This window comes from Paralichthys olivaceus, chromosome 19 (assembly GCF_024713975.1).
Source record: "Paralichthys olivaceus isolate ysfri-2021 chromosome 19, ASM2471397v2, whole genome shotgun sequence".
NCBI classification, from domain to species: domain Eukaryota; kingdom Metazoa; phylum Chordata; class Actinopteri; order Pleuronectiformes; family Paralichthyidae; genus Paralichthys; species Paralichthys olivaceus.
In genome coordinates, this window is record NC_091111.1 from 14,090,021 (window position 1) to 14,116,205 (window position 26,185).

General features: G+C 42.0%; 1 protein-coding gene across 1 annotated transcript; it reads right to left on the reverse strand.

The window, feature by feature from the left end:
• Positions 1 to 21: 21 nt before the first annotated feature.
• Positions 22 to 25,947, reverse strand: extl3 (exostosin-like glycosyltransferase 3). Its single transcript, XM_020097626.2, has 6 exons — positions 25,717 to 25,947; positions 6,953 to 9,525; positions 5,908 to 6,035; positions 4,710 to 4,854; positions 4,453 to 4,581; positions 22 to 3,454 (listed from the first exon to the last, which is right to left on the reverse strand). The coding sequence occupies exons 2-6, from the start codon at positions 9,086 to 9,088 to the stop codon at positions 3,245 to 3,247; spliced, it is 2,748 nt and encodes a 915-aa protein (XP_019953185.2). The 5' UTR covers positions 9,089 to 9,525; positions 25,717 to 25,947; the 3' UTR covers positions 22 to 3,244.
• Positions 25,948 to 26,185: the final 238 nt, after the last annotated feature.

Here is a 26,185-nt window from a genome sequence, read left to right on the forward strand (position 1 = left end):
AGAATTAGGACAAAAGTCGGATAAAGTTTTTAACAATGTTGAGTGTTTTTATTTCCATTCATCTGGCCTTCAATGGTTTGTCGTGACGCCGTAGCCAATCTGGTTCGGCGTGAGCAGCGTTGCAGGTCGCCGGAGTCCCCGCCCACAGTGGTGGAGCACATGATAGTTCCACCTTCCTGCTTCAGGCCGCGGAAAACCAGCTGTGCCAAAGATCCTGGAGGGGAGAAGGGTGGTGGGAGAGGAATGGACAAGGCTTTTTTTTTTTTCACCTTCCACAATACCAGCTGACCCAAACTGTGCCCCGAGGACAGGTTTAGAGCTGGCCAAGAAATTATGAGGCCCCTCGAGCTCCAATTAAAAATCTGTTGGGATGTGACTGAGTTTATAAGTTGGTTTTTCCAAATCTGGTGCAGCAACATAAAGTGTAAATTTGGATTTGTTTTTGTTGCCGTGTTGCCAACTTAAACCACAGCAATTAGGAAACAGGCTCTTGATTTTATCCCTCGCAGAAAAATATTTCCATGTGAATGTGTTTGTATTTAACCTGGGGGGGGTCAGAGCACAGCAGCAGCAGTCACCGGAGCAGGTCGGGATTTGGCTTCAAAGACACTTCAACCAGCGTCCACTGGCTCTTTGAAAAACTCAGTTCATGACATTCTACTTATAGTCCGACCTCTGGAAAAACCAGGTCACAGAAAAACACGGCTGCTGCCGAAGTGCTGCTCTCAGGTCAATGGCACAAGCTCGTTTTCCTTGGAAACAAAGAAGCTGATGGCAAGTTCAGGCTGGGACCTCTTTGAAATTAGGAATAATAAACTACAATGTCTTTTCATTTTATTGCATGTGTCTTTATCAGCTTTAAAAAAATCTTTTTTTCATTATATATTCAATAAATATACAGGAACCATGGACTTAATGAGAGTTTTCAAAGAACAGAACAGAATTTGTTGGGAAAGAGACTCTAATCTAAATATCTTTCTTTTAAACTCATCTTTGCAGGTGGGTGTTTTGTTCAGATTAAAAGAAACTAGTCTGACATGATCAAATAAACAACTTTGGATTTATAATACATTATGGGTTGACTCCTGGTAAAGTACCATGCAGAGTGGATGTAGGTGTACCAGACTGCATCCCGAGCACTGTGCATCCTGCAAATCGAGCTGGAAAGCAGCAGGTATCGTACCTATTTGGCAAAGGAAACATTCATCAAGCAATGGTAAGGGGAAAAAAAAAAAAAGAAGTGAAACCAACATGGCGACACTAAAGTGACGTTTTTGTCTGAGCTGGGACAGAGAGGCGACATGGATCTGGTGATTCTGATGCAAACCCAGCACCTGCTGTACGTTAAAAAGTATAGTTGAAACATTTGGGAATACATTTTATTTGCTTTCTGGGGGAGATTGATATTGCTCTTATGTTCGGAAAATATAAATCTACTGCCTCCAGCCGCTTAGCTTAGCATAAGAGATGTTCCAATACCAGCATCTGCAAGGCCTCCGATGCAGCCGAAAATGCTACGGCGGACAAGAACGCAAATCTACCTGATCCGATACCACAACCTTAAAGTATAGTAGTTTCAACCAGATAAAATAGCAATATTCTTTTTCAGGACATTTCTTCATCTTTGCTGCTCCAAAACTGGCAAGTACTGTTTTTAAATCAGCAAAGAAGTGATTTCCAGAAGACTAGCTTTAGCCAAAGCTCGCCAAAATGCAATTTGGCAAAATTTCATGCAAGAACGTATGGGAAGTAAACAGGTCACGTGTAGTTCTGTGTTCTTCAAACAGTTTTAACCTGAGTCAGGTCAGACAACGAGAGCAATCATCACTCCCATACTGGGTTAGCAGTTACACAGCTAAGAGACAAACGGTATCGGAAGATCTCCAGTTTGCATCAAGACTGGAAACTGAGGGAAACAGCCTGACTCTCACCTACCAGCAACTCATAGGAACAAACATTCACACTTTATACCTCATTGTTGAATCATCTTCACTTTCATTTGGCTTTAGCGACACTGTGAGGTGAGTCTTTGTGCTAAGCTAACCAGCCATTGGCGGCAGTTTAATATTTAACAGATTTGAGAACAGCAACTTTTAATGTTCTCATCCAGATCTCTGCCAGAATGCAAATAAGCATATTGTACCTCTAAATCTAACATTGTTACCATGATCTAACAGTACACTGAACTGCATGAGTCTGTCTGCGTGTTTAAAACCTATTTTGCTCATTTTGGCAGCTGTGATTCTCGGTAAGGAAAGCGGAAAATGATGATTGGTCGATATTATTACATTGAAACGTGACTCGGACCAAATTGAACAAACATTAGTAAACACCCTATAGCATAAAAAACAGGTCAATTTTTAAACATCAGAGACGAGCGGAGCACCTGTAAGCATAACAAAATGACAAGGTGGCGGCTGGTTTTCATGACAAATTTGAGGCATTATGGTGACTGCTGAAACACTGCTAAACATGATCGGGCCTACGTGTTATTTTAAATCCTCGGTCACGGTCCTGTTTTCTTCCTCAGACTGAATCTGTGTCTGATCCCCCACAGGCAGAGGTTCTGGAAACTATTCGCTCCAAATAGAGATTTACACATTTAAACATTATTTAAAAACAAAAAGAAAAGTGTTTGATCAATAAAATACTTCTGACCATCAGTGCTCCTCTCGTACAAGTACAGGAAGTACAGTTTGTAACTGTAACACGGAAAACAGACAGCGGCAGCCATGTGCCGGTGTCACGTTTGCTCAACAGCGTCAACAGGCTGCTGAGCTGAATGCAGCCTGGCATCAGTCTGTCAGTGATGCACTAACTCATCGCTCCATTATCAGCTAGAGTCTCCTGGGAGAGTTTCTGTACACGGTGTACAACTGCCCTCTTTCCTCAGCAGGCCGTCTGGAGGTGCCAATGACATCTGTAGTGGTTAATGATTGAGCATGATTGAAGAACATGAAACAGGAGGAGTGACGTCCACTGAAGAGACTTATTTTGTTGGCAGTGGTCCCTTTCAGCTTCCACTTTTCAAATTTTCAGTAGTCATGGGTTAGACCACAAGGTTAATATGTCTATCTCCCCCGGGCAAAATCCTAACCCTAAACCTTCCCTCTGTGCATCTGGCAGTCCGTCCATCCATCCCTCCAACATCGCTGCTCGCTGTGGGAGCTGCTGCTCTCTTTAAACACTTCCACTTCTTCAATCCTCGGCTTCTGGGCTCTTCGCTGGGCCACTCAGCCCAATGCTAGATGAACTTGAAGCACTTGGTCTTGTCGTGGGGTAAACGAGTCTTAAACAGCACAGAGTCCACGCGGAACTGTGTGTACAGCAGCGGCATGTATCCGTACACTTTGACAAAAAAGTTGATGCACTTGTGGCGCTCGTGGAAATGGGAGTCATCGTGAGAGAGGGCCTGAGGGCAGCCGGGACAGCGGAAAGTCCAACGAGATGTCACCTAAGAAAGAAAAAGATTGAGTAAATGTTTAGTATTTTAGGACATTTGTGCAGGTGGTACCTCACAGAATCACACTGCTCTTTGCTACACCCCTCTTTTGAACAGCATTTGTTCAATCCAAACCAAACTGGCCTGTAAAACTTCAATTTCTCCACACGTTGAAAGTTTGCATGAGATTGTAGTTAGAGCAATGCTCTACATTGTAACAGTTTCATGGACGGTGCTGTGAGAGTTTAGGCTACTGTTAGCATCTATTAGCTTTATTGGACTCCGGCAACCCCAGTCAACATCACACAAGATAGTGTTTCATTCTCCAAACACATCTGTCAGTCCTGAAGTCTGAGCGCTAACATTGGGTGCAGGGTTTAGCAAAAAAGGTCAATTTAGAAAATAACTGCACAAAATGTTTAAACTGCAGGAAAACTGAGTTTGAATGTTTGCACCAGTGAAGCATAAAACTTTGCAGCAAAAGTAATTTATTTTTCGCTTTATCTGTCTGATTTTGGACTAAAATAGAAATGTAGTCTCACTATTTAGGACTACACATCCAAACTTGTCCCAAATTCATTATTCACAAAGCTTATTCCTAGCAGTGAAATGCTGTCATGCAACACACTCCATCAAAGCTGCCCTTAATTCCCCCTGAAACACCCCTGACTATTAACATCCTCTAAATCAAAAAGAACTTAAACCGAGGGCCGCAACAACATTTCAGTTCCGGCAGCATCCCTGGCTTGATTGTTATAATTATTTGTCTAGCCATACAGACTCTCCGGTAATAAATGTCCTTCCAATAAAAATCCAGGAGGAAAACCAGGCAGAACGCACAAATTCGATCTTGCGTTTTTGATTTACCATTTGTGTGGAATATTGGATGTGTCAGTTTGAGTAATGGCAAGGCTAAATGAGGAAAAATATAAATACACAGGGCCAGGGGGAGACACAAAGTTTGTCGATGTGGAGCAGAGCGCAGATGAAATGCCTGCTCTGTCACTGACCTTGATGGGTGGTTTGCGGGTGATGTGCGACACCAGGAAGTTCATGGCGATGTCCTCGCAGTTTATGTACTCGTCCACCATGTCCCTGATGGCCTGGGGCATCACGTAGGAGTACAGATAGGCGTAGTACTGCAAGTACACAAAGATACAGGGAGACATGTGAATGACACGGCTGAGATAAAGCTACAAAATAAATCTGCTGAACATGACAGTTTGTTTTTTTTCCTTCATGGAGCGAGTGAGGTGCAGGTTCTGACCTTATGGAAGAAGGCAGCTCCTGTCAGGACCATGGAAAGCTCACAGGAGTAGTTGGAGTTGTAAAGCCACGACTGATGGTTGACATCCCACGCATGATACCGCCCGGGGAAGCCCACAATTCGATCTCTAGCCTCACGCCACACTCTGCGAGACAACGCCAAGCACAGAACATCAGCAACATTCCCCCAAGAACAAATCAGACAATCTTTCACTTGTTTTATTGTGGTTATCTGTTGCTTTGGGAAGGTTTTAGAATGTCTGAGCGTATGCCACTCTTTTGCATCCATCTGTTTCTGCTCATCATCTAAGTAATACAAGCGGCATCTATTTTTCTCTTGGGACCAATTAAGTAACAACTGTGATGCCGTCTTTCAGCATATGACAGTTTTATAATCGGACTATATTTAAAACTAAAACATTGTTCTTGGCTCATACACTGTGGCCCAGTTGCTAAGTTTCTGTTTAGTAGATTAATTTCAAACATCGCAGACACACATGATGCAAGAAATCTGAGATGAGCTGGAAGGAAACCCTTTAAGAGCAGTAGGATGCTGTGTGATTTTTCTTCTTCGGGGGAAGTTAGAGGTGTAGATACATTCCTGGGTAATTCTGGGAGGTGGGTGTTTGACAAATGACCCTCGTACACTCAGTCATAGTGGCAGTTTTTGCCTGTCCGGACAAGCTGCTACAGCACCAAGGTGTAGACGAGTCTGAGTAATGGGAGGGGTGGGTGCAGTGAAATTAACATAACAGCATACTTCTCTTAATTGGTTCATCGGGATCTTCAAATTTATTCATATTCATCTATGCCAAACATTGAAAAAGGGATCGATACAAGATGCTGATCACATATTTCCCTTTCATTTCCTCTACTGCAGTCTCTAGTGGTTGGTTCAGTTTCTCTCAATGATTTCAGGAATGTGATGCTTCGACATTTTGTGTTTCTGACAAATAACAAAGCTTTTCCTTTTATTTTCCTGTATTTTTGTGTTCACCTCACAGCAATGAATCTGTCTATCTATTTTTCAGTCATTAACTGTCTTGCTAATACAGAGCTTGCAAAATAAATCAAATAAAAAATTATACTTATCAATAAGTTTTAAATGATCAGTTATTAGACATTTATTTTCCCTTTGACATCAATTTACCAAAATAAGATTCTTAGAGCTTCATGCGTCCTCTATCACCATCACTGACCTGAACCCGAACATGATCTCATCGTGACGGAGGTGAGCGTCATCATCAATCGAGAGAATGGCCTCCGTTTCCACAGCATCCCAGGGAAGGAAGCGGTTGTTGAGGCTGTTTTTCTCTGTGCGGATGACCTGCAGGCATGAGACGAGACACAAATTGGGAAGAGCATTTATCGAGGACACTTTAGAAGCAGCTACTTGCGGTTAGTACTGTTAAGAACATTTTGAGTGATGCTGCACACTGAGCATTTTCTACGCATGTCTATAAAAAGTAAATATGTTCAAATTCAATGACGGGTAAATGGTATCTGGCAGCAAATGACTGATATGACTTAACTAAAATTCAGCAAGGTGCATAAGACTATTTTTCATACATGCAGTTAAGTGCTCTACTAAGATCTTAGGGTATAAATTATTGAAGAAGGGCTTCAACAATCAATACAATATATTAATTTGTAGAATAACAATTTTGATTATTAGACAACAAATTGTCCAAAATACATAAATAGATGCTTAGTTCACAAGGACTCACACTAAAGAAAAGCAGCACATCCTCGAATTTAAGACTGGAATCAATATTTACACCAGTTGATTTTCTGACAATCAACTTGCACACAAGCTTGTCAAATTTCAGTGTCATGTTGCACAAACAACTCTACCAAACAAAGTCCAGCTCTTTAGTTTCTTTCCACTCATCCACAGATTCTCTGTCACAAACCAATATCGTGGAAATGGAATGGATTAATATTTTACTTTTCAAGCTTAATTCAAAAGCACAAATTATATTATTCATGAAAATCAGACTTCTTCTCACCCCTGTTGTAAAGCTACTGGTAATTTGTCAGGACTCCAGCAGAGTTTCAAAGATGCACACTTCATTATAAAGTACTTAAGCAAACGTTGCACCAGCTCTGACACATATTACAGATTACTGTTTTGCATTTCAGAGAGTCAGGATGAGACGGAGCTGTATATGTTACTGAATAATACAACACTACCCAGATGAAAATGTGCACATTGGTTGAATGAGGAGGAGCAGGAGCACTTACCACAATGGGAAGGCCAATGTCGGGCCACAGCAGGTCATCTGAAGGAGGCTTGGGTGAATTCCACACCACCACTACCTTGTTGAGGTACGGCAGTCCATTCAACCTCTCCAGCGAATTCATCAGCACTTCCTCCCTCTCATATGTCAGCATTACCACTGTGAACTGTTCTCGTGGCACATTCCCTCCTAAAGCTGCCTGAAACTCCTTTCCCGATCCTCCCGTACCTCCACCTATAGGCCTGAAACCAGTACCGGAGCCTAGGAATTTGGCTTCAGAGGGCAGCACGGGGTCTAGAGGTGTGTGAGGAAACAGATGAAAAGGCCCCGGGGCTCGGTTCCATGATCTATAGGTGTCTGCAGCTGTGTATGTGAAGTTGCGCAGAAAGCGAGGAGAAGCGTAGGGGGGCTCCGTCTCGACAGGACCCAAATCTAGATCACCATTGTCAGCCAGGTTGGCATCAGTTCCTGCCAGCTTTCCAGCTTTGTGAGGAATCTCATGAGCGGGCTCCTCTTTGATGGGTGCAGCAGGAACCTGGATGCTGGTTCTGATGCTGGCCAGGATGGTATTGAGAACATTCTCTGAGGTGGAGAAGTAGGTCTCCCACAGGAAGCGACCCTGCCGCCTCATAGCTAGCATATCATTGTCTGATAGGCTGCGCAGCAGAAAGTGAAGCTCTGTGACACGAGGCTTGGGGACTATAATGACAGCCTCACTCCAGCGGATAAACTGGTGGTAAGGTAGTCTGGAGTGGTCCCCCAACATGACTGGGATGGCTCCTACCTCTAAGGCTTCAAAGAGCCTCATTCCACAGCCTGCTGAGGCCACCAGCTGCCCATCTCCTGGAGCAATCACCAGGGCAAAAGTCGAAGCCTTGAGCACCTCCAGCCTATCCTCCCTCTGTCCACAAAGAGACCACTCCGTTGGTAAACTTGGCCGAGGGTCCTTGCAGGTGAACTCCACCAGAACCTGATCCAAGTGGCTGTCCTGCACTGCCTTTAAGGTGCCAATAATGCGATCATCGTAGTCGGCTGGTGGGTCTCCTTCCATTTCCTCCTCGAAAGACTGAGGGGGCACCTCCTGTAAGCTGCTCCTCAGTGACTCCACCCTCTCTCCCTGGAAGGTGAAGAGATATTTCCTCTTAACTGGTACTTGAGGGGGCACTTCCAAAAAGTTTGGTTCTGAGAGAGCATGAACCAGTGGGGATACAACCAAGTCAAAGCCCTCACGGTACTGCTGCTCCAAAAAGGTGGACTGAGCTACTGCTGCTCGTCCTGCACTCACATTATACAGGAAGTTCTGTGTCATGGATTTTCTAGAGAGATGCACTAGTACATGGTTGTGTCCATCTGATCTCCAGTAGGGAAGAGCTTTTAATTGCTTCTCCAGCTCTGAAGGAGATGGTGGTGGGGAGGACGACTCCTGTATCTCTCCTACCAGGACCATATACAGGCAGGCAACGCTGGGGTTATCAGTTATATAAATGTTGCTCTTAACTGATGCTGCAAAAGCCTGCTTCACCAGTGGGTCTAGATAGTCCCCCCATGAGTAAGAGCCTGTGTCATAGACATACACAGGAAACCCAGACGTAAGAGGGCAGCGCCCGTAGTCGAAGCAGGACCGCAGACGGCAGGAGCGTGCAGACTTAGGTGGTGGAAGGCCTGGGTCTTCCTTGTCTGGCAGCAACCTTACAGGCAGTGACAGCTTGGGCTGGTTCTGGGCCATTAGCTCTTTATAGGAATGCTCTGTCTGGCTGATAACATTCTTCAATTGCAGCAGATCCTGCTTGGCACTGTCAATGCTGCGTTTGCAGGCCTCAATGCGCAAGTTGAGTCGGGCAATCTCCCCGTTGAGCTCCTGCCTCTTGGCCTCCAGCTGCAGCAGTTCCTCGCTGACCGACTCACGAATGCGGCAAAGATCCTGCACATGTTTGGCTTCGCACAGTTCACCACCGGGCCTAGGCCCAAAGATACGCTTATCGGGACCTCCAGCTTCGTCAATGGTTGTGAGGTAGTAGTGGGCAATGAGTGGGAAAAAGACCAGGATAAAGAAGAGCATGAAACTGAGCCACGTTAGACGCACACGGCGCAACACCCATGGCTGGCCTCCAGCACCCACCCCACCACCGTTACGCTGCATTGTCGACTCCCTCAGTCTGCTCCTCGCCCCACCATGGAACCGTTGCTATGGGGATCAACAGCAGCCATAGTCAACCTTGTCAGCAAGGCAGTAAGGTGGATACTAAATCAAAGCTGGGGCGTATTTTTCTGTCCTTGTGTCATCTGAGACCTTTTTAGGGTCCTGTGGGTATTGGCAACAGCCTCACCTGTATTCTAATGTGTTATTGCCCACACAACCTAATGCCATTTCTGTAACAAGGTTGAGCCATTCTTCCGAATCTATGTCAGAAAACAGTCTCGCAACTGGGGAGGGGTGCCCCTCGACGAGTGTTGCAGGGGGAGCATGTCTGCTCACAGGGGAGTGAGATAGTTGTGTGGGTCAGTGCTCATTTTATTACTGCTTTTCAGATGTGGAGCTTTCGACAATCTTCTCCTTTGACGTCTTGATACAGGAACCTGAGAGAAAAGAACAGAAAAAAGGGCAAATGAGTGACAAGGATTATTTAAGATCAAACAAATGACTAATTTGTGTCGAAGTTTATATTATATGTTCATGCACCTTCCAAAAATGTAAAATTATAAAATAAAAGAAATTGAATTATTTATATATTTCTTCTGCCCTTATAAAAGCAGCCCAGTTTGTCGTCACAGAAATGCAAGATGTAAAACAGCATGGTGAGCCATGCCAACAGCACCCATCAGCAAATCTCATTAAAGGCCTCCTCTTGCATCCCAAACTCATCACTGACTCAAATTACCGAGCATCCCTGATTACTCTCCATGAGTGATGTTGAATTATCTTCACTAGACCAGAAGAGAAAATGACTCAAAAGGAAATCAGCTGCACCTTCTGATGCAGAGACTTTACCCTTGTCAGCTTTATTCAGAAGTTTATAGCATGTTCCTGAGGCCACTGGAGGAGAGCTTCTGTGTTGGGTTTCAGAACAGCTCAAATTCATCTTCCTTATCACCCTGTATGTTCATATACAAAGAATGCAACACAAATCCAAGACCTCAGGACCTGCTCTTCCAGTTTGCAGATGTTTTGGAAAGATGCAGTCGCTGTGGGCTAAAAACCAAAGCAACACTGGGAAGTAAAACTGTGGTTATACTTGACAGGTTGGTCACTGCGCACGCCAGCTCTGACGCAAACAGGACGCCTCTCACTTTCATACTTGTGCTTGAGGAGCAGCAATTTGGTGTATTGGTGTATTCTAAATAATAGGTGTCGCCACAATCACTCCTCCAGAAAAATGCAGAAAGAAAGAGCACCCCTTTGGACTTGAGTACACATCTTTGTCTTTGTCTACATCTTTACCAGCAGTATGCCTCCAGGAGCCATCTAAGAATGTCTATGTTGCCACATTTATGACATTAAGTAATATCATTAATGACATTAACAAAGGAGCATAGCGATATCTGTAGAGACAGGCTTATTTGCAGTCCCTTGCCTCAAGCTCAACCCATGTTGCACTAGACATATTGCGTGCTCCAAGTCAAAAAAGTTAGGTGCACGTCGCAGCGGGCGAGGACATCACCAGCGAGCCTATCTTTATGCTTAAACAGTATAAAGATTCCTACATCACAAGGTCTAAATTTCCCCACAGATTACAGTCTGCTTTCTTAGCTCATGTAACATCTCACCACAGCACAAGCCCTGAGGATGTCAACTGATAGGCCAAGTGCCAAGGATCCCTTATCGAATGCACTACTGAACACACAACACTGAGGGAGAGAGAAAGAGCCTTGATAAAGCAGCTCAGAGAGACAGCCACAGAAACCTGAGGTGAAAAGAAATGCAGGTGGTGATGTTTACCATTCGCTGACATAACAGCTCCTCTTGATAAGGTCTGGCGAATTCAAACCTCTGTGTTTGCAATGCTTTCATTTCAGCCTCGTTAGATCCCAGCATTGATGGATAGCGTCTTAAAAACACAACAAAAATATTTTCTGATGTTTAGAGGTTCCTGACTGAAACACAACATCTCGGACCACAGCAGCATGTCCACAGTTCAAGGAGATGAATGAGGAAAGGTACTGGCTAATCACAGGTATATGATTTAGTCTTAGATATAATGATAGGTATCCAGCTTCTACTCGTTCCTTCGTAACACATCTAAAAACACTTCAAACCTTTTAATATCGTCAGACCAAATGAGTTTTCTATCAACATTGAATTTTATAATTTTAATACACAGCTAATAATTTATTTATGTTTGAATTTATTTTAGTGTTTAATACATATATTTATTTAGTCAATAAAATGTAATAAAAAAATCAAGGGAGTGGCGTCTTCACATTTTTTTAAAAATGTGAACAATTATGTAGATTATACCAACAGCCACTATTTATGGCAATGAACAGTTATAAAACTGAGAGAATCTGATATCAGAGAATGTTTGACTTCTTTATTGGAAAACTACTTAAAAATGTCAAATAATAAAATATAAGATGATTGATGTACTATTGACTAATTCATAATGGACAAGGGAGATCCAACAAAAAAAAAAAAAAAAATGTGATAGATGAGATTGTAAAATATAACAAGAGGATTTGATTTGTACAACTGGCAGCATCTGGTGAGCAAACAGTGAGCAGATAATGTATGAGGACAAATGAGGAAACAAAGCTTCCCAGGCTAATCAGACAAGATGCTTTGGTTCTACAAAGTAACTACAGCCCAGTGGCTTCTGGTGTATTTAGGAGAGCAACACGTACAGTAGGAACTCCCAGGAATTACGACCCTTTGAACGCTGACCTCCATCCTGCTGCTCAGTGAAGCGCCTGAGGTGCAGAATGACCGAGGGACAACTATCACAACAGTCTGATTAATTCCTGCATGGCTTCCAAAGTCACGGGGTAATGGCAGGCAGATGTTGGCAAACGCTGCTGCTAGGCCTAATCTGGGGCCAAAAAACATGCTGGTTTAAAGCTCTGCTCGTGGCGGCATCTTGGAAATGGAGCAACACTCATCCATACACACACAAACTAAACTGCAATCTCTTCAGTTGTAGTTTTCTAATCTGCAGAATGTCTTCTCTCTCTGCTACACTCAACCTAATCTGTCCGAATGGAAAACACACAGGGAGGCATCGATCATTCTGGACTTAGTTTGTGGGGATCAATTATAATGCAGTCATTACGTAGCACTGAGCCATGAGGCGGTTTGGTGTTAAGCAACTAAAGGACTGCCGATGGAGCCGTTTTCACTCAGAGGCTTTAGACATGCAAGGCAGCAGATGTAAGAGTGCACTATAAAAAAAAAAAAAATCACCTTATACAAACATAACACATCCTGCTGATACACACTTACACAAAGCAGTCGCTGTATAGCTGCAGGGGCATTATATTCAAAAGTATTTGTGGAAATATAATCTGATGTAGTATGATGAAAAACAGATGCCGACAGCTGAATGATCTCTGTATATTAGAGCATAAATATTAAAACTATAAAGAAGACCAACACAAATTTCATTTACAATCCATCTCCTTTGCAGGGGGTACAATCTTCAAAACTTTAAATGAAATTGTCTGCAGTTTTCTCAGGCAAAAAGGAGAAGCTGAGGCACAGCTGCCACCACCACACTGATGACCCAGATAAAACCCCTTTGCTCCACATGGTGAGCACTGAGCAAGCAGCAACGCAGTCAGCAAATTACCGGCCGGGCCTATGAATAACACAGACTGCGGTAGTCTAGCAGTGTGTTAATTTGATTTAGGAGTATAAAAACCGATGATGTGCAATGGACAGACATTCAGAGCGCGGACTTTAATGTCAATCAAACTCCAAATTCCTCGCTTAAGCCAAGTTAATGAGTGTGAAAGAATTTGGAGTAATATTTGCGGGCACTCAGAGCCGCACCATGCTGTGATTAAATACCAAGCAGCTCCAGGCAAAAAGATTCAAAAGAATAACTGCAGCAGGTGCAGAGTTCAGAGGCTGAATGAAGGATTGAGGATGCTGCTTCCAAGTTCACAGACATTTGAGGGAAAGTGCTTGTATAAATGTTTGAACAGTCCCTCTGCACACTGGCACGGCTCTCTGAGCCCGGCCTGAAATTCCTCTGTGAAGGAACAGAGAGCACAGAGAGAATCGACATCCAACCATAACAGGCTTTCACTCGAACGCTATCGAGTTAACTCCAGGGTACCATCACATTTGCGGAAAGACGGCATTAACAGCTTGTGAATCGGTGAAAGCTGATGATTCTGAGAATGAGGGTTGTCTGGAGCTTTTCTACCCGTCTGTGAGGAGTTTTTGACAGGTAGCAAGACGAACTGAGGGATTTCAGGCTGAGAGAAAGATCACACAGCTTCTATTTTTAATAACACCTTCGGTAGCACGTCTCCAAAAGATATAGTTACTGCAAGGACTATTGAAGATGGATCCTTTTTTGGCACTGTGGCAGCGAGACATTCCTCTAAGCCTTGTTAATGTCATTAAATTCAAAACGCTGCTGATTATTGGCATCAACAACCATTTGATTACATAAGAGGCTGGTGGGTATTGGGTTTGTGTCAGATGCTGCGGCCGTCAAAGGTTTTGTTCCATGACAACACAAAACCAGAGGTTGTTTTCACATTTTTAAAAAGGATGCCCATCTTAGAAAGAATGCTAAAACTAAATTATAAGTAAGTCATTATTTTGAGTTAGTGAGTCATTATACTGGATTCATAAGACATTATTTTGAGAAAGTTTCTCATTATAATGACTTAAAGGATTTTTTTACAAAATTGGCAGAAATGGGCTTTGATACAGTTTTAACTGTTGAATGAATTTGCTTTAAGACTCACTGCTAAATCAATCTGGACATCAATGAAGAACAAATAAAAACAATGATGTAGTAATCTGTAAGTCTTTAGGCTTTAAGTGTTAAGACGGAATCATTAAATGGCAGAAATACTAAGGGCTCTATTTCTTCAGAGCAGGCAGCAAGTGTTTTTAGAGCAAGTTGGAATCTACTTTTACTTTGCACCAGGTGAAAGAACGGGCCCCAAGAGTCTGCAAACATGCTAGCATCTCTGTGAGGATGTACAGTCTGAGAGGAATCAGTTCATCCCTGAGTTCAAGTGAATGTTTGTGCCAAGTTTGAACTAAGTCCCTAGTGGCGTCCCTGAGATATCACATTCACCAGAATGGAACAGACGGTTGGATGGACCAACAGAACACATAATGCCTCGACCACAGCTGTCGAGAGCAGAGGCATAAAAAGGAATACAAGTGTAAACTGAAGCCTGGAAGTGACATAAATCCAAACACACTTCTATCTTGCTGCAGCACAGGCCTCTGGAGGTGACACTGCTGCACTTCAGAAAATCATCGGGCCTGCTGGGACTCTGGGTTACCCTGATTTCTTTCTCCCCTTAAAGGGCTTTGGCTCATTGTGCTCGGAGACTAGCCTTCCCATAATTAATTATGATTTCATGGAGGAGATGGAGGTAAGGCATTCCCTGTGGAGGTGATGGGGGGGAGGAAAAAAAAAAGGAGAGATGGAGGCAGCTGCAGGGGAAGGCACAGTCACAGGGCTGTGTGAGGGGAGCAGCTGTTGCAGCCATGGATCACAGCTCATCTGCAGACGGCTGAACGAACCATCTCAAGGATCTTTTTCACTGGTGAATTACAGAGGTGACTGGAGGACTGTGGAGTCACAGTCAAAAAGGAAATGAGGAGTCAGAGGATGTAAGGATGAGTGTTTGGAAAAGGAATTCAAAATGTGCTCTTCTCGTTCTTTAATCAAAACATCTGATGCTCTAATTCACAGCAATTCAAGTAGTAAACTGACATCAGAAGATTCCATCTGGAACCTCGGAAAATGTTGATATCAATATTTTTTAACTTGCACACTAGAGCCTGATCAACTTATGTAATACCAATATTGATATATAGGTCGATATGAGCCTTTCACAGACCTAGAAATCATTGCTGATAGGAAAACTTGTATTTTACATTATAGACAATGAAGAAAAGATGTGCATTTATGTTTACAATTTATGTAAACAAAATATAATTCTCTATTCTATATATATTGGTTGTATCTGAGTTATTGATGTCATTTATAATAAAGGTTATGGCTGAACTGTAAAATATCAAGCCTCAATCACATTTCGTTCTCTCAAGGGTTTCATTTCTACATCTTAGAAATCAGTGGCAATTTCTGTACTGATGAACAACAAGATTAAATCAAAAATCTGAAGCCAGTGCAGCAGAAAATAAACTAAAATTGTAGCTCTCGTCTTCAGTGACTGATGGAGAAGCCAAACCCAGCAGAGCGGTAAAGTGAGTCCAGGAAGACAGAAAAATGAACTGGGTTCATCCTCCCCTGTGTTGTTGCAGAGTCAGGGCAGAAGAGACTGAGACGTGTGATCATGCAGACAATTGGAAATCTATTAAAAAACACCAAATCAAAATATGATATAATCGAAAATTAAATAGGATGCTAGTGCGCATGTAAATATATTAGTTACAAAAAATCATTCACAGACGAATCAAAAAAGAAAAGGGTTCTTAAAGTCCTCTAGAATTATGTCTGTAACTTCTATTTGGATATCAGAATATATTGTTTATACATTTTCTGGAAATCTATTGATAAACTGTTAATGGCAAAATACAACATTTGTTTATGTCAAATCCTCTAAAGTAAATACATGAGAAATCAAGATTCTTAGATCTAACAAAAATCTAGTGCCGGTCAGTTATTCATTGCTTAATTATGCCAAAGTGTTAACATTCTGTTTCAATGAGTTCTTTGATGCTATAAAAATAGTGTTAAACATCATGATTGACAGCTGAAACTGACTCACTATTGGTTGATTCACTGCAGCACAGGCTTCAAATGACTTTAAATTCAGGAGTGGGCAGCACCTGCATCCATTTTAGCTTCATTTTCTTTCTTTTTTTTTTTTTTTTTTTAACAACAGGAGGAAGTGAAGATGTGTCATCCATTTTTATTTACAATCTCAGCACTGAAAACTTTCCAGTAGCTGCTGTTTTTTTATTATCCAATAACAATAAGCAGGAGATAAAAATGAGGCTGTAATGATCAACAGGACCATCAGCGTGATGATGACCTAGCGCAGGCGCAATTAAAACCGTCCTCCATGTGGACCACCGCCCACTCGCTGCAAACTATACGAGCGTGTTGACCTTTATCTTTGTGCGTGCATCAAAAATGAAAAGACAAATGGAGGCAGACAGAAAACCCACCCTTCAATGCCCCGCCGTGTGGATACAAACATCACACACCAGTTGTCTGACGTGTGATGTGTATTTATAACATTGCGGAATACCAGAGACAGCAAGAGAGATAACCAGGGAAAGAAAGAATGAGTGCATAATTACAGATAGACCTGGATGCCTTCCAAACTCCAAAAAATAAATAAAAAAAGGTTCCCTTGTCGGATTGCACATTTGTCCTTTGAGATATAATTCTAGAAAAAGCAAATGTATGATGTGAAGATCGCTCAAGAGTATCAAAGAAAGGGCTGTGGCAACTTGATTGCATCTGTCTACCAATCTTTGAGCTTGATGGGTGGTGAGGCTCTGTGCTTGCGAGGCCTGGGAGCGTGATAAACAAAATGCTTCACACTTGCTGTTGCAGCGAGCACTAATCTGTCACTGGAGCCTCTGCTGTAAAACTGCTGTGGCACGAGTACTGTGCCCTGCAGGGGAGAGGTGAGGAGCCACTCACTGTGTTGGTGAGACTTGAGAATGTGACAACCAATTAGAGTCACACTAGATGTACAGACACACAGGACCCCCTGTTGGTTTTCCCACTCACACAACTTGAACATATTTCTAATTAGCTTCAACTTCTAAAATCTTACAAAAAGATTATTTAATGTTTTTAATTTCTTACTTGGCTTTTTTTTTCAGAAACTCACTCAGTCGGCAGATTTTTAATTATGGTTAGTTAGCATTGTTACTCTGTTCCTTCCAAAAACAAAGGACAGAGTTTGCTTTCCTTTGATTAGGGTTCCAATGGTATTGATTAGAAGTCTGATTTCCATGAAGTGGTACTTCTGGGGCCAAAGTGCAGTCAAAAACTATTTTGATGTTAATTAGAATAACCACCCTCAGGTGGCAAGCCTCTGCCAGCCAGAGCAATTTCGGTCTGCATATAGTTTTTCCAGACTCATGAGGTCAGTGTGACCTTCGAACCCTGTAATCTAATCAGTTAATCAGTGAGTCCAAGTGACAAATGTTTTGTGAGGCCAACATCATCTTGACCTTCGACATGTGACCACCCAAATTTAATTGTTTAATCTATGATCTTAAGTGAACATTTTTGCCAAATTTGAAAGAATTCTCTTGAGGCGTTCTTCAGACAACACATTCATGAGACAAAAAAAAAAAACATTGAAGAAATCCTTAAGGGCTATCCTTGAGATATCCTGTTTACAAGAATGGGACGGATGGACAACTCGAAAACATACTGCCTCTGGCCATTGGCTTTCACTGTTGAATTCGTTGCCCCAGAATTCCAGTTTGTCGACAGAGAAGAAGACTAGATGTGTTTATTGAATGAGCATTGCTGAAATACAAATACATGAGATGAGGGGTCTCGTGAGCACACTCCAGGCGAGATGCATGACTTGTTTTAATGTAGTGTGAAAAGAAGCATTTGACCGTTTTTCCTCAGGCTTTCTTCTTCCTGCCAGGCCTGGTCGTAAATTAAGACATTTAAACGTTCTGCTTATGAGCATCTCTGAATTCGCAATGTTTCTTTAAGATGTCTATGTGAAAAGTTTTTCCTAAACTTTATCTATCATGTTCTATCCCCCCTCTGTGAGGATAACTGCTGTGGTACCAGAGGATGAACTGACCTAAATGCATATGTTTTCCCTCTTGACTTGGTTTTTTAACTATTTTTACTTCGTCCATCAGAGCAGAAAATGTCTGATGGGATGAGGCAGAGGGGAGGAACCGAACAGAGAAAGTAACATCTGCAGAAATGAAAATTTGATTTGAGTAATCTAATGTGTGGTCACAAACAGTAAGCTTCTGTGATTCTCTCAAGGGCAAATGTTCTTGTGTGTGTGTGTGTGTGTGTGTGTGTGTGTGTGTGTGTGTGTGTGTGTGTGTGTGTGTGTGTGTGTGTGTGTGTTGGTCGCAGTTTGAAAATAAATTAGCTGGTCTAGCTTTCTTGATTAGTTTGCAAAGTAGTTGCTGATGAGCTTCCTGAATTAACCAGAGTTGTTGGAGCTAATACCGTTGACAGATAAGAGAAGAAACGGATATGTAGCCACAGATTATATCACAGTTTGAAAATATTCAGATTAGGTTCCACTGGCATTTGTGGATACAACTGTGTGCAATGTCAAAACTTTCAATTTGTTTCCTAAAGGTCCAAACTATGGATCGACTATGCTTGGAATAAGTTATTTGCAGTGTTAAAAACATTTTTAAAATGACTTGGGGTCAACATTAGGGCTGCAGGTCACAATTATTTTCATTAGTGATTCATCTCTAAAATGTCAGAAATTATCTTTTTCAAAAATGACTAACTAAGTATTCCATTATGATTGCTGATTCATTTTCTATCAATTAGTCGCCTACATGCTGCATCTCGTAACAGCTCATTTTCACAGTGTGAACAGCTTAATTTACATCTCAGACTAACGTTTAAAGCTGGGGGTGTGAAATCAGATCCTGGCTTCCATCATAAGATTTATCAGCTCCAGCACTCCGGGAGTCTCACATGTAGGTCTTTTAAATCTAAATAGTCTTTTAAATGGGAAACACTATCATCATATATTTTGGAAAACAAAATTCAAACAAGCTTCTCATCCATATGCTGTTAAACTGCAGGTCCCCGTCTCATGTGATGCACCATTTTCTTTTTGTCAAGCTCTATCTATCTTCAGAGGGAATTTCTGTGCAACTGGTATTTGACCCATTCATTACCATAAATGTAATTACAGGCTGCCACATGGTTCTGATTTAACCATTCGCGTCTGCATAATTACTTTAGACAGAGATGAAAGGGACAGAAAAGTCTGAGGATTCATGTCCATGCCAACAGAATCATGTAAATCTTCAGGTGAAACAAAAACCAAAAGCAGCGTCAGGTTGAACATGGCTTAACTACCAACACTGTGGCTCACATCTATATATATATATATATATATATATATATATATTCACACTTAATACTTAAAGAGATCTCTCCATATCTACTAATGCTGCTTTAAATGACTTAACATTTTCGACAAATCATGATAAAATCCAAACTGAAGGATCATCTATTTCAACAGGGCATCTTAGAATCAAGCAATTGATTTCCACTTGGCATTTATTTGCTTTATGATTGTACTATGATCTCAGACCAAATAAGAAAAGGTTGCAGGTTTGAATCCAGAACCCTTGTGCTCTGGAGGCAACAATTCTCACCACTGTGCCACGCAATTTCCTGCCACAGTCCAAAGACATGCAGTTAAGGTCAAGTGGGGACACCAAATTGTCCGTAGGCGTGAATGGTTATTTGTCTCTATATGTCAGCCCTGTGACAGACTAGCGACTTGTCCAATGTTTCCTGCTCCTTATCCAATGCCAGCTGGGATTAGCTCTAGCCCCTCGTAACCCTCAAACCAGATAAGCAGTACAGATAATAAATTAAAGAACAAATGGTTTAAGCTACATATAGATAAATTAAAGTTAATTTCTCCCAATAATCAACAGTTTGAGCCATTTCAAAAGCCAAGATGTCATATTTTTGAAAGGCAGGTCCAATCTTAAGCATAAATTGAGTCCAGTCATCATAATTACAAGAACTTCCACAGCTCAGTGTTACAAAAAGAAGAGCTTGACAGAAAAAGTATTTTTTGTATTCCAGAGTGAAAGCTGCTGTAATGATTGATAACATGTTGTGCTCACTGCAGCAGAGATTCTCATGAGTCAGAAGAAACCTGTCTTCCTCTCAATCTCACAACTTCAGGGAAAAAGTTGAGTGTTTTGCACTAAGGCATACTGCCCATGGAATTCTAACTTTCTATACAAGTACACACGGAAATTTGTCCCACTACAGTTACATAATGATCTTACATTTTTTGTACACATAATGACATGATATCTGTAATGTTTTGCTTATTCGCTGCACTGTATAGCTGTGTGCAGCACTATTTTGCAATGCTTGCTTGTGCGCTCTTGTCCAAAATGTTTTTACTGTCCATGCAGACCTCCCGTGAGAGAGGGAACTCTCTCACGTAAGAACATGTCCAACTCTCGTTAGTTTGTGTACCTGTCACTTTGAATAGATTTCTGTGGTATGTTGTCAAGCTACACTGTACACCAGAGAAACTGGAACTGCATGTGGTTTGTGCCCAGGAGGAGAGATGTGAGGGAGAGTAGCTGCCAGTGTTCACGCAGTACAAATGGTGGTGATGACAGTTTTCACAACAGCTATTGCTATTTTGGATTTCTCATGAATTAAAAGATGCTATATGTAATGAATATCGCTGATTCTGACTTAACAAACATAGTAAATAATAATTCCACAGACATGTCAGGACGCTGGTATTTGCATTCTTGCTCACTCACACACCTGAATGAACAGAAGCATTAAGGTCGGGGCTTCTCCTGCTGTGACGACTCAAAATGCTTCATCTAGTTTTGATCATTTGTAAGTTGAGCATGTTTTTGGTGCAGCATTACGTCTACAAATGTTGTTTGCATAAAAGGGTTATGGAGACTTTCCCCTCCGTCTGCCCCCGAAAAGCTGTGAACAGACATGCACTCTGAACAGACTGCAAATGGAAGCATGACTCCAAATATTTGCCTCGACAACTGAGTCAAATTGTGAGGTCTCTGCCAACTCACAGCATCAACACCACTCTGTGCCAAACCTCCAATATCAACATTTAGGCTAAATCCATAAATAGGACTAGTTTGTAAGCCATGATAATCACACAAAAATAATAAAATGTCAAGCTAAGACATTTAAGCAATTTGAATCCACTGAGTGCTGTGCCTGTTCCCAAAATAAGACCAATATAGACATATATAACTTTGATCTTTATTTGCACAAATATTTTGAAAGTCAAAGGCATTTCCTGTGGAGATAAAGATATATATATATAGCTTGAGCTATGGACAGAAGTAAGTGCACTTTAATCAGTATTATATAGTATTGTCTGTATCATTATCTCCATTGTGGAGGTTTCAAATGGAAAAAGTTAGCAGCTAACTCAGCAAAATTAACATACAAACCCTGAAATCTCACCCTCCTAACAAATAAATCCTTGTGTTATCTCTCCGTGGCAGCAGTAGCAGCCCCGCTCGCTGTGTCCTCCTGAGAGCTCTTTCTCACCCCCTCCTGTGCAGGCTGGCGTAGACCATAACAGATTGACTCAACCCGACAACAGCTGCCAGAACCCTGCAAGCCTCATACTCCAGACACTGATGGATTGTGGGAGGGGAGCCAGGGTGATTAGCCCCTGACATGGGAGAATTATTGCAGTGTACCACCCCAAAAGAGACTGCACCTGAGTGTCAGCGAGGGGCACTCACACAGCATTAAGTCATGTCGTCAGTGCCCATTCCGTCTTACAAAGGCACAGGGCTCGATCTCGGTATGTCAAGAACAACAAGTGGCAAAATTGTGTGGGGGCGCAGATCAAACTCATCGCTCTGGAATGGCCTCATTGTAACAGTGACTGCGTTCTTCTCACAAGACATGTTCTGTGTGGTTTGTCAAAAAAAAAAAAAAAAAAAGGGGGACTGACAATCAAATATTCCATTTTGCCTCACAACATCATATTTATTTTTAACTGCTTTACTCACACAACACTTACCTTGAGCTTGACAGTGACTTGCACTAACTAAGGTCCAGTGGAGGAGGGGAAACTGTGCTCCTATTTAAGTTAGATTTTCTGTTTGGAAAGCGAATTAGCTGAGAAACCCTACAGTGAGCACGGCATGGAGTGCTGCTGTTTTCTGACTCTGCCAAAAGTACAGCTAGTCGTACCATCTCTCGTTCTCCAGCATGTTTCTCTTCTTACAGCTACAAGCTGTTACATCTGTTCTTCTCTCTGCTGTTATTCAATAAACACACAGAATAAGCTGTCCTTGGGTTCTGTAGCCGTACTTCTCCTGCCTCTTGAAGCAGATGTTCATTAGAGGTAGAAGAGCTTGCCCCTCCATGAGAACACTCAGCTATTCAGCTAAACCACAGCGCTTTCCCAGAGGAGAGCAAGACAGTTTGGACAGAAGGGAAGTTGAGAGATAGTGGTTGCATTTGACAAGGACATGCCAATTAATGCCTCATTTTTTTAACACACAACCAGATTCTCTCACACTGGCCTGTGACATTTTTACCAGGCTAAAATCATATCTCAGGGCTGCCATGAAGAAGCATACTCCATCCCTGATATAAGTACAACAGCCCTAAACCAGGTTAATTCATCAATTAATTGTTTTCACTCCAAAGGCTGTAAGAATGCTAGAAAGAGAAAGCACATGCGTAACCAATAACATAAAAGAGGGTTGGAAGCCCAGAATAAACATTAAGAAACCCTTCATGTGATTAGTTCCATCTGTTGTTCTCTTGCGATGACATGTCAAAATGTTGCTGTGAAAAACGTTTGTTGTTGTCTTCAGTCAGAACAGCGCTAACTTGATTTCAGCAACATGAGCTCCAGATCTCCTTCTCTTCACTTTGAGCTTTGCCTCATTTTCGAACCACGCACTCAATTTGACTTTTGTGTTATGATTTCTGACTGGTAGACGTGGCGGGTGACTTATCTACTGTAATAAAACAAGTCGCACGGATGAGAATAAATTGGTCAAAATATCAGATCGGGAGTAGAAAGAACACCTTAAGACTTAATTACACCCATCACAACCTGGAAAACCCCGGCTCCTCCATGTTAGCAGATGGGACATGGGCTAAACTAAACAGTATAGGTTGTTCTTTTCACACTGATACATGTTAAAGTGTTAAAGTTTGGTTTTAATTAATTTGTTGATGCTATAAAAACAGTGCAAAACATCATGATTGACAAATGACACTGATTGGTCAAACGTGTTTTTGAAATACTGTCCCCTAGAGAATCCAACAGTCCATGACTTAAGTGTAAGCTAACACATTTAGAAGCTTGTACTGCGGTTACTAAATTGTCAGCCATTTGTTTACATCTAAGACTTATGAAATCACACATATAACCAAATGTGCAACCATGTTATAATTTTGGTTTAGTCTGTGAGAAATTGCATTTTTTGGTGTTTCAAAAGCCACAGTTTTTTGTTATTCTGAAGTACAACATCTACATCAGGCCAAAGAATTCTCCACCGAATGATTTGATATAACAAAATGCTGATTTTGCAGTTTTTCTGCATTGTGGCAGTTGTGGACTATGTGGCCACAAGAAAAAAAAATGTCCAAACACAGTGTGGCAACAGCAACTCTATGAGAAAAAAAGATCAATATCAGTGTTCACAGTGGACACTTTACACGCTGCCTATCAATGCATGTTGTGGTTCCATCTGCCACCGCCACAGGGGAAAAAGTACAAATCAGACAAACAGATGTTTGGTCATTTTAATTTCTTATATTTACAACATTATCTAAACATAAAATCCCTACCAGCATCTGACATTTCAACCAAATTTGTTCTGACATTTAATCTGACAGCCTCAATTGTGCAGTTCACAGTTAACAAATACAGCTGTTGTTTATCTCAGCACAGAAAATAAATATCAATGAGGGGAAAAATGCTTCTAAATAAAAACACCAATTTATAACCAACACTAGCATCGATCTGCTGTGATACATTCACTGACTCTAATTAAAAGGTGAAAGACAACTGGCCTGCAATCTGTCCATCCTCAACATCCTACACAAAGATGCCAAAATCGAATTATTCATGACAGAAATACCTCACAACGTGATATTTGGATAATGGTTAGGAAGTGAGGAAAAGTCAAACAGTCCCGATGTGAAATGTGAACTCTTGCCTCTATACGTCAGGTTAATATTTTGCACTTCTCACTGGATTCCCCTGTTTAGTTTCCTCTGCATCATAGGATTCTTGGACACCGCATATGTACAAGCTCAGCAACTTCGTTTCTCCAAGTTTCAGACTTTGAAAGACAAAAACGCGACATAACATGCAGTCAAACTGAAATCTGGCTCATATTTTCAAATCAATAACAAGGATTTCCCATCTGATTTGACAAAACCCTCCTCCTGCTGAGTAAAAATGCACAAACGCTCCGACGACAGCCACATAACGTCACCACACTCTGGTGAGGCTGAAGTGATCACCTCTGGGCCAAGAAATCTTAAGTGAAAACTGATTTACTGGTGACTAAAATGTGGTTTAAAAGCAGTGCCCCCTGGCAGTAACTTTACTGTTCCCACAAACATGCTGAGCCTCGTCTTAATGGTGGCAACTTGGCTGTAACCAAACTGCAAGAGGCTGGTGTATACAACACTCCAAATCGTGTTCAGTGCTTTAAGATGACTGTACTCATCTGTTCAGCCAGTCATTGTTTAATAACCAAAATAAAAATGACACTACATTTGTATGGAGTAGTCAGTTTATTAGGTACACCTAGCTAAAACTAATGCAAGTTCATGCAACCATCCTGCAATCATTCAATGAACAGAACATCTAATAAACACCTCTCTTTTGTGGAATTTGTTGTGTGTTCTGATGTTGTTTAATTTGCATTGTGGTAATCAGACAATGACAGATGGGAGAGAGAGTGAGAGAGAGAGTCGTACAACTAATGTAGGAGGCTGTAGAGTGAACAGTTGCCATGTAACAGTAAGAGATTTCAAGTCAGCAAATTTAGAGAAATGGGATGTCAGCTAAAGAATCAATGGGGAGTTCCCCCAAAGAAAAGACACATTAGAGGAAGGCTGGTTAGTGCCAGCGATGTTTGGTAATACTCTCTAATGAACACAGGTCTGCAGTGAGCAAGACATTATAAAAAGCACGACATGACTGACAGGGCAAGATCTAAAACCTTCCAAACACCCCGAACAGAACTTCCATTACCTAATCTACAACTCCACAGTTGGATTGAGAGCAAGAGCTGCAGACATGCATGTTTGGCTGCTTGCTGAGCACACCCTAGACAGCACTCACTAGTACATACTTTCGGTGTATTCAGGCATGTTCACCTAACCGGGAAGCTTACGTCTGATCTTTACAACCATCGCGAATCGTAACGCCTGTGTGTGTGCACGACAACAGGGAGGTCGACGTTTAATTGTCACTTTTTTTTTTTTAAAGGAACTCGGCGTGACATTCTACCTTCTGCTCTGAAGGCGTGTTTGAGGGATGAGGCGATCACATCAAAATGTGCACTGAACTGGGATGGTTACCGGAGGAGTCACGCACCGGGGAACCGTCACCGGCTGAAGCACCGGGTCCACCGGCTGGTTGACGTGTACCTCAGCCGAGATCAAAGCAAAAACACTCACGACTTTCATCGGCTGCAAAAAATGACTTCAAAGTCTTTATGCGTTAAAAAAAAACTACATTTCCAACAGTGTCACATTTAAAACGAGACAAACAGAGGACACCCAGCTGCTGTGCTGCAGGGGGACAGGGGGGGGGGACATATGTCTCATCTGGTCAATTAGCTAGCCTGTTAGCCAGCAGTGGTCACAACACAACGCGTTAGCTTCAGCGGCTACTCACCGCTGCGGAGTCCCGGGGATAAACCGAGTCGCGGCCGCTCGGTGGCTCCGTTACACCGTTAACAGTTCGGCGGGTCGGGTCCGGGCGGCTCACGGTGTCCGGTTGAGCCCGCTGTGCTGCTGCGTGTTCGAGCCCCGCACCGCTCACAGCCTCAGCTCCATTAAAAGCTGCATTGTGTCGGAGCGACGGACGGACAGACAGCACCGACAGCCCGCCGCGGAGCATTGTGGGACATGGTGTTTATGAAGCGGGCGCTTTGAAGGGAATTATGAAAAAGGGCTAAATGCTACACCTGGTGGTCAATATCGGTACTGATGTCGTTTGACATTAATTTCACCTGATTGTTTGAAGTGGTGGAAATAGTGGATTTTTATATATATATATAATTTAATTTAATTTATATTCCCAAAAAACACATGTACGCAAACATGTCCAATTTATAATCTTGTAGAATTTGTTTTAATGGAAA